A 9,648-nucleotide genomic window follows, 5' to 3' on the forward strand; every position below is an offset into this window, starting at 1 on the left:
CTTTTCTGATGATAACTAGTGAAATAGCATTATGATTTCTGTGAAACAGTCCTGCTCATTATGATAGAACAAACAGTTCTGCTTATTATGATAGAACACCTTTTCAAAAACTATTGCCCTCCCTTGTAGTGTATTTCAACATCCTTAATTGGCAATGAAATAATGCAAAAAAGCAATAAGGAAGGATTTTTATCTTCCCAGAGATAGTTGTGCATGCTCACTCATTTCTGGAATCAAAGCAACTGAGGATTGAGTATAAAGTAAAAACAATTTAGGGGTGATTTCGGTCAGGTCACGGTGAATCCACAAAAATTGTCTCTGGTGAACATGAAGTAACGTTCATGGTATTTTTTATCTTGCCTTGATTTTAGACTGCTATAAAACCTTTCTAATCGTCCTTCCAAATGGTGGGCCCCTAGTTCTAAGAAACGAGGTGTATGGCACCTAGGAATTTTTCTCAAGGAAAATAGAAATGTTGAGCAAAATGGGCCTACCTGGCCCTTTGTAAGATCCTGTGAATAATGCGAAGTGATATAGACATCATGGCAGGAAATAAGTAGAAGCCAGTGGAAAAATATTAGAGAATTATTGAGTAAAGGATTTGAATTTTGGAGTTTTAGAAATTTAGCATAATAAACAAGTTATGAGAGGCCAGTTAAACAGTCATTGTCAAATCAAAAATATGATCCTTTAGGTTTGTCAATATGGTAATTAAGAAATATGCTTATAGAGACAATTGCTTCAATTCTGAACACAGGACAACATCCATGAATCAATTAAATGCTAAGTTATAGCTGTACTTTTCTGTATTTCCTGCAAGAATATTACTAATTTTGTGTTGTGCATGTATGCAAAAGGTACTGTTAAGTGCCATATCAGAGCGTTAAAGTACTAAGGTATCCACCTTGCTAGTAGAAAATGGAATTTCTATTGAGGATTGTAGATATGAATTAGATTATGCTACAGAATAAATGAATTCTAGTTTCTAGCTTGAAAGCTGGCTGGGTGACTTTGGAATGGTCACTCTCAGGGTGGTTGTAGGGAAAATATGAGACAGGATTACAGGTAATGCTGTACAGGTAATGCTTAATGACTTGTAGCTTAGCAACTATTACAGCAGATTTCAAGAAAGCTAGTTCAGCCACAGTAAACAGCCCAACCAACCAAAACAGAACATTAAGACCACTTGACAAAGCAAGCCATTTATTTATTTGTTTGTTTGTTTGACTTATATACTGCCCTATTCCCAGGGCAATTAAAACCATATAATACAAAAGTTAAAATAAATTTAATACAATTAATTAAATTTAAGCCCAAAAGTTAAAACTTTAAAACCCAATTAAAAACCCCTCAGTCTAGTTTATTTGAATATAAACTGAGCAAACCCATGCCCTACTAGCACTGATGGTGTTACCTAGTTTGGGTAATGAGGCATCTGCAAGAAAACAAGCTCAGAGAACACAAAGAACCGCACATTTTACTTCTCAAGGCAAATCACGTAGAGTTCATACAGTATTGTACCATCAAATCCGAAAAAAAATAAATACTGGCCCCTTAAGTGATCGCGGATTTCTATTAGAATCTGTGAGAGACGTAAACGTGAAGAATGACATACACCGAGTTTCCTTTTCTAATGGAGATGCTTGCATAGGAAACCCGGAAGTGCCTCTTCAGACGAGGCCCCGCTTTAAAGGTGACATCGTACTACCTTTGTAGGAAGTTAAGGTTGGGTGAGGAGCGTAACCAGCTCAGCGGAGGAGAGCCCGTTGCGTCAGAGACTTCCCCTCCTGCCGACCGCAGTTGCCTAGCAACGCGGGTGGGCGGGTCTGGATGAGGCCACATCCCCGGCGACGGTATGGCGGCAGCCATGGCGGCCACCGAGCGGAGAGCGAAGTGTACCGCGATGGGGGAGGCGCCGTCGCTGTCGTCCTTGGCGCGAACGTCGCTTTTTCTTTTGCTCCTGGCCTTGCCGCTTCTGGCCCAGCTTCCAGACGGTGAGCCGCGATCGCTCGCTCGGCGAGGCAGGAAAGGTGGATAAACGGCGTGCGCGAAGTGCCGATGGAGAAAGCGGCGAGTTCCGGGGTCGGCTGGGAAGATTGGCTGGAATAAAGTCACGCAGCGGCTGCGCTGCTGTCCCATCTGCTTCCCTTTTTATAAGCCTTGGGCAACCGGCTTCTTTCCGCCGCACCGCGTAGACGGGTTGGATCACGCCCGGTCCTATCGTCCACAGCCCGGCGGAGTGGCCGTTCTGGTTGGGGATGATGGGGCTTTGTGCCTCAGTACATATGGAAGTCCTCTGCCTCTTTTTACCCCTCCTCAACCGGTGAATGTCGGCGCTGCCGAGAATGGAGGCCTCTCGGGCTTTGGAGGAGGTTCCGGGGGATGAAAGTGGCACTTTCTTAATTTTTGTTGGTTCGGATTGGTCGGTCTGTCTGGGTTGCCCTAAGCCTGGCTCCCGCCTAATTAACAAGTTCTGTATAAAGGGCTGTACGAGCTGCGAAAGAAAGGCTGCGTTTAACATTTCTCTCTTTCTCAAACTTTCTACATACCTATACACTATTTATGTACGCATGCATGCATGTATGTATGTATGTATGTAGAGTACGAGACATTCTGCTGCTTCCTCTTTTCGTGCAACTTCTGCATGTCTTGGCTCCGTAGTTGTGTAACAGAGAGAATTGCGTGACTTTATTGGGGGTTCTAACCGTCCTTTTGAGTAATGTATGTGTGTGTTTATACACACATGCACCTAAGCTGTAATATTGTTTAGTTTTGAGGCAAATTAAATGGCTGGGTTTCTGGAAAGGAAAAGAGGGCAACTTCCGTGTAAAGGATAGTTCATGGAAAGGATAGTTCATAGAATAATTATACAATTTATGCATACTTCTTGTGTTGATATTATGCATATTTGGGCATTGGGAGCTTGGTTAGTGAACCCATTTCAAGAAAAAAGGGTAGCTTGGCAATCCTGTTGGATAAATTTATCCTTTTCCTGGCTACCTTTCAAGAATATGCACTTCTCAAAGCAATTTATAGGATAACATGATAAAGAAATATAATATTATTAAATATAATTGTAGATAAGAACAGATTCCAGTACAATTTAAGTACCATTAAGAAAAACCTTTAAAACTAAAAATTGAAAAATAGAATAATTTCTAAAAGCAGTCATAATGTTGTCAGGAGGCAGTTTAGTAGAGTGATGCCATTTGTACTGATCTTAATGGTAGATTCATGAACAGCCTATTCATAATTGATGTTAAACACAAACAGACTTAAATGAACGTGAGCAATTTTTCAAATAATTTTTATAGATTTTTTTTATCCCACCTTTATTATTTTTATAAATAACTCAAGGCAGTGAATGTACCTAATACTGTACTTCCTCCTATTTTTCCTAAAACAGCAATGCTGTGTTATGAGTTAGTCTGAGAGTGGCCCAAAGTCATACAGCTGGTTTTCATGCCTGAGGCAGGACTAGAATTCAGTCTCCTGGCTTCTAGCCTGATGCCTTAACCACTACACCAGTGATGGCAAGCCTTTTGGGCTTGTCAAAATTTTTTGAAAATGCCTAACTTGACCCAGCTAGCATGTCACCCTCCTCAACACTCATGAACAAAAGTAAACCAATTCTTTACAGATTTTTTTTAAAAAGGTTAGAGCTTAATCATGTGTGGTGCTATGTATTATATAAAGAAACATCAAATAATTTAAAAAAAAAGAAATATGAGAACTCATTTTCAGAGGGTTGAGAGGTTGTGCAAGCACACAACTCCATTCTTGTGCGGCTTTCAAGCCTCCAAAAATTGTGCAGTAATGGAGCGTGATTTCAAGAATAGTTGTCGTGTTTGGTGAACAGTGGTGTGTCACCCAAAATGTGGTGTATCATATTTGACATGTGAGTTATAGGTTCACCAGTATTGCATTAGGCAAAACCACTGTTGTGTGGTCAAAGTCAGGATTTGAATTAGGAGCAGAAATGCACTGACAATTAGTGCAATACTAGAGTTTCTAACTGCAGCATGTATATTATGTAGTAGCCAAAGTCCAGTAAGATTAAACCTTAATTATTATGGCTCAAGACTAGTATGTTTTGGTTTTTCTTCAGATCACATAAACCTTTCCTAGCCAAAGTCTTGGATTCATCCTTAAAAGCAGTTCTATATACCTTACACTAACCAAATTTGAATATAGCAAGGTGCAGCAAGACCAATTCCACTTTCCTAATTTAAGGCCATAGCTAAAATCAAATTAAATTGATGAAAGACATATAGAGTTTCTGTCATGACTTGTGTTTCCATAGTGATAAATCCTCTGTTTATATTTATTTGGTACACTTTATAATCAGCAGATTTTCTAACCCAAGAATGACTATTTATTATATTAAGTTCCAGTTTGCATTCTATCATTGATCTTAAAACCATCTGTTCAAGACTTTCACAGTATCTCTGATGTTAATAAATTAAAACTATTTTTATATATTTGAGATATTATATACTTGAATTCCAGTATACATGGAGCATGGGATAGATTGAAACTTTGTGCTGCTTTACAGAACAAAGGTCAGAACACAAAAATAAGAATCCCTCAGCTCAACATAAAATTGGATGGATAATATATTCCTGCCCATAAAACCAGCCCAGCCTAATGGATACAGTAATCCAGCTCCTGGTATTAACAATCACTAGGATCCAGGAGAACTAACGTAGACATTGTTTTTCCTTTTCATTCCACAATTTGTCATTAAGGCATACAGTGATTAAGGCAACCAACCTATTCCTATTGAGGAAGTTCCTATTTAAAATAATAGACACTGGATTGCTAGGGAGGGTCTGCCTTTGTCCTTTTCCTGAATACCAAAGACTCCAAGGTTAGCTGTCTTTTTGCTCTCTGGGAAAGAATAATTGGAATCCATAGCTTGGTTCTCGGCTGCAGAGGTCTTCCGGAAAGGCCTCTGACTGTGAAATGCAGGGCGGAGCTCCATTCTCAGCTACAGAATGAAGCTGCTCCTTCAACTGCAGAAGAAGTGGGCGAGGCAAGTGCGGGAGGCCTGTCTGCAATGGAAATCTCTACCCCACCCCCACCCTAACTTGATTTTTAGGTGTGTATCTAGCCCCAAAATTAGGGCTTATTTTGGGGGTAGGGCTTATATTAGGCCCATCCCCAAAAATCAAGCTAGGCCTTACTTTTGGGGAAACACGGTATGTCATTATAGGTGAGGTTATACAAACCACCAATGAATTATGTGTGGATCAACTTGTAACCATTTAACTAGAAGCAATGCTAATAGTAATATAGATACAACCTATGTCATGAGATAGTGTTGATATGGTAAAATGCCTTGTGCAGCTGTCTTGTTTTCACAAATTTCCATGCTGCTCAATAGTTAGTTTATACATATATATATATATATATATATATATATATATATATATATATATGTACATATGTTTGTGTGTGAATGCATATATGTTTGTCAGCTGAGATATTGTTAATCCTCTAACCATATCAATTTTTGTATCCTTATATACTGTAAAATTATCTGTTAAAAATTTCAAATTATTCTTATTTTTTCCTCCTCAAGATACTATACCTAAAGCAGAAGTACCTCAGAACGTTAAGTCAACTTATAAGGATGAAAACCAGAATTTATCCTCAGTTATGCCTGCAACCAGTGAGAACAGTATACAGAATAAAACAAATGAAGATACGCTTGCAACTTCTTTGCAAGTTGATGCTTCTGTTATACACGCACCCACTCTAGCAGAAGATAAAGTAGACCAACCTCCTGTGTCACCTTCAGAAACTGTTAGCATTAATCAGCAAAATATTGATGTTTCAGAAGATGCAGATAGTAAAGAATATGACATGACAGACAGAAATATATTTACTAGTTCCCTACCAACAGCAAAAGAACCTAAAGATTATGTGATGTATGATGTAGCTTCTAACTCTCAAAATAATCAAGATGACCAAGATGTATCAGAATTTGCAGAAGATTCAGGTATGGGGAACTTCAAGAATAAGAAGTCATTTGCTCATAACATGAAGGACACTACAGTCTCAGGATTGGAAGATGACAGTCATTTCTTTTTTCACCTTGTTATTTTTGCCTTCTTGGTTGCTGTAGTTTATATCACATATCACAATAAAAGAAAGGTAGGATGGGCTTTTTAACAATTTTCAGTTTGATGTTAATATTAGAATATTGTTATTTTGAAATTTAGAGAGTTAATTTGCTTACTGGTAAATTTTATAAACTGAAAATCTAATACTTAGGTATTAAATCTTTTTTATTTCCTTGATTATTCTGGAAAATAAGGGCTAAGAAAAATTGAATACGCTAAATCATAAAATGCAAAGTTGCAAACTTCAGAAAATTTCAGATTAAATAGATTTCTAGTGCAGAATAGTGAGATAATTTAACATCTGAAATTTCCAAGTGGTTGTTAATCTGCTTGAAATTAATCTTTACACAGCATTTCTAATATTTTACAAAAATAACAAACATTTACAAATCTAAGCAAACTAGGAAAAATAAATATTAGGCAGAAAGGTCCTATTAAACGTTCCAGCATTTTATGAATTAATGTGCAGGTTACATAAATTGTGAAATGTTATCATAAATTTTAAATTTGTTTTTCTGAGACATGGAAGTATCATTGCTGTTGGCTTTTATTTATTGTGGATTTATGACAAACTACTTCAAGGTGGCAGAATAGATTTTGTCTATAAACCTATTTAAATCTGAGATTTGTCTTCCTCTGTCCGTAGTTATATTTTCTACAATATCTGCACTAATATAGAAGTCTTTGTTAAGAAGACAGTAAATTCTTTTGTTGAACCTGTTTTTAATTTTTAATCAGATACATGAATTTTTATAGGACTGCTATTACAGATGTATTTTAACTGGGTTTTAGATTCACAGATGTAACTTAGACTAGGGCAAATTAAAAAGTACAGCATCCATGGAAATAAAAATCCTTTCTCCCATATCTGCATTCAGTTTCACTTATAGGACATTGGATTTTTTATTGCAGTTTATCCATCTGCAGCATGTCAGGTTTGTTCTTTAAAAGTGTAAATCTGGCACTGATTTATAAGGAAAAATTATAGTAAATCATTTTTGGTTCAATCATAAATGGTCAAAATCAAGCAAAATATATTTTATGTCATTATGCTGTGAAACCTATCAGTCAAGGATAAGGCAGGCAGTTTGCTTATTAATACAGATAACCCTATGATTAAGAACCTAATGTGAATGTGAAGACTTGACAAAAAGTATATAAAATTTGCAAAGGATAATCTGAAAATATTGTTATAAATCTTTTTAAACGTGCAGATGTTTTAACTTTAAAATTATCTTTCCCTTTCAGATAATTTTGTTGGTTCAGAAGAGAAGGTGGCGAGATGGCCTGTGTTCCAGAACAGTTGGATATCAACGTTTAGATCAAAATGTGAATGAGGCTATGCCTTCATTAAAAATTACCAATGAATATATTTTTTAAAAGTAGCATGACCCAAATTTGCGGAATTAGGAATTTTCTTTGCCTTTCAAAATATAATATGGATGATTGCCATAAGCAGTTATGTGTTGTGTTCTCTTTTTACTTTGAAAGTTTTAGCCTTTTATGAGGATATGCAAAGTAAATGTTTATTTTGGTGAAAGTTGGACTTCATTATTTTTGTATATACAGCTTATTGTTCATCAGTTGATTTATTTTTCATGCATTCTCTGCCTGGAGCAGTTAATAGTCCTAGCTACAACTTTTCCAGTTGATCAGTATTCAGCATATTAAAGAATGTACCAGATTCCCTATTTGGATAATTGTCCTTGTTCCTCTCCTAATGCAAATTGCTTAATACTGCATACAGGGTATCGATATAATTCTAGTCAAATGATTTCTTAAAAGATTGTGTTAATATTTCTTCTCTGAAACATTTGCATAAAGACATGCTTTAAAAGAATATGATTTTTTTGACATTCAAATTGCCGATTCATTGATCTTACACAATTCAGAAATAGGATGTCTGATGAATCTGATCTTAGTTTTTCTTAGCACTTAGCAGTGTAGTAGAAGGAAGCACCATTCAGAATGAAGGCGAAGTTTTTATGGCTAGAAAGTGCCAAAAAATGCATTTAGCATGGAGGCATATCTTTGTATTAGGTAAATCTGAATGTGGAAGTGAGGTAAATCTGAAAAACAAAGATTGCATCCAACAGTGTCATTCTGCCAACAAGTGCAAGATGAACATGAATGGCAGAACTGATTCTTTTTTCTCTTTATTCCCCCTCTATGCCTCTCCAAAGTTCTGGAGAAAATTTGACATAGTATGGCTATATGGATATAAAAAATATAAAAAGAATGCAAAATTACATTGTACAAATTGACTATTATGGATGTTGATTTGAATTAATTTAAATTACTTAGATAAATACAGCATAGTAATTAGTTGCAGGCAGTTAAAAAACAACAACCAGGATTTGAATCTGCCCATTTTTGGAGAATACTACACCATTTTCTTTAACTTTGAAAATTTCTTTTGAAGTGTGTGACAAATTACTGATATGATTGCATTTTTTGAATGCATATTTTGCTGTTTATATTAATTGACATAAATTGTAAAATATTTGTTAGCAGTTTCACTTACTGTAAAAATACTGCCTGTGAATTGTAACTACCATAGGGCTGAAAAACCTGCAAATACTAATGACCTTATTTTCAAGTGATGCAATGTTATGAACACTTTTAAACTCTGGACTGAGAAAATTTGCAGTGAGCATGGTATTCTTTCTGTTAGTAAATTAAGTAACAGAGCTTCTTAATTTAGTATTCTTAAATGTGAGAAAGTAAAATACAGAAATATGCATAGGACTGTTTTCTTTCAGAATTCCTATGAACTTGACTCATTTTTAATAGGATCTTTCAAATAAACCCTATAACTAGCTTGATTTGTATACCCTTGTAGAAAATACTTTCTTCACTATGACTGCATAAAAGTTTGAACAATACAACAATCGCTACTAACCCTAGAGCAGCAAAAAAAAAAAAATAGTGGAAAAAGTGACTAAAGGAAGAGGCAAGTTAACTGTAAGCTTCAGTTTAGAATTTCAGGTGAAGGTTAGCTGTTTATGTCACAGTTTTATTTTTGAATTGTGAGGCTTATTTTGTCCCACATATCACTGAAGATTAAGAAACAGTTCAGTTTTTTTTAATAGAACTTGGATAAATTTTCAAGCGTAGTACCATAAAACTGGCAAATGACAGAATAACATCTGGAAGACTTTTATGTGAAAGCCACTTCAATTTGGAAGGACTACTTAAATAGATTTGATAACATTTTAGGAGAAATAAGTTTGTGTAAATAAATAAATAGCAGCTACCACGTATAGAGACAGTCAGTTCCAAGTTCCAATACTTGTAGCATTGTTTCTCTGAATAGTGAGGAAACCATAGATCTATGCAAATAACATGGATTAATGTATTATGTAGCATCAATTATCCCTTAGATATGGATCTGATAGTTCATAACAACAAGAAAATCTTTAACATTTTTAGACAGTTGTTTCCTTGCTCTTAGTTTTTATATACCAATAGTGATCTTTACTTAGGCTGTTGTATAGATACTGACTTTAAAAACATTACA

The 9,648-nt window shown here is 35.7% G+C and overlaps 1 protein-coding gene across 1 annotated transcript; it reads left to right on the top strand.

Annotated features, from left to right (window-relative positions):
• The first annotated feature begins 1,841 nt into the window (after positions 1-1,841).
• LOC310633220 (keratinocyte-associated transmembrane protein 2) lies at positions 1,842-8,959 on the top strand. The gene is made up of 3 exons (XM_083350904.1): positions 1,842-1,994; positions 5,585-6,159; positions 7,377-8,959. The coding sequence occupies exons 1-3, from the start codon at positions 1,856-1,858 to the stop codon at positions 7,506-7,508; spliced, it is 846 nt and encodes a 281-aa protein (XP_083207030.1). The 5' UTR covers positions 1,842-1,855; the 3' UTR covers positions 7,509-8,959.
• The last annotated feature ends 689 nt before the right edge of the window (positions 8,960-9,648 follow it).

This window comes from Vipera ursinii (genome assembly GCF_947247035.1).
Source record: "Vipera ursinii genome assembly, chromosome: 2".
Taxonomy (NCBI): domain Eukaryota; kingdom Metazoa; phylum Chordata; class Lepidosauria; order Squamata; family Viperidae; genus Vipera; species Vipera ursinii.

What these genes read in the sequence shown, in the direction of transcription:
- LOC310633220 (XM_083350904.1), top strand. Translation starts at nt 1,856, where the DNA reads ATGGCGGCAGCCATGGCGGCCACCGAGCGGAGAGCGAAGTGTACCGCG. An exon ending in TCTGGCCCAGCTTCCAGACG is followed by an intron (nt 1,995 to 5,584) that starts GTGAGCCGCGAT and finishes TTCCTCCTCAAG; the next exon opens with ATACTATACCTAAAGCAGAA. An exon ending in CATATCACAATAAAAGAAAG is followed by an intron (nt 6,160 to 7,376) that starts GTAGGATGGGCT and finishes TTTCCCTTTCAG; the next exon opens with ATAATTTTGTTGGTTCAGAA.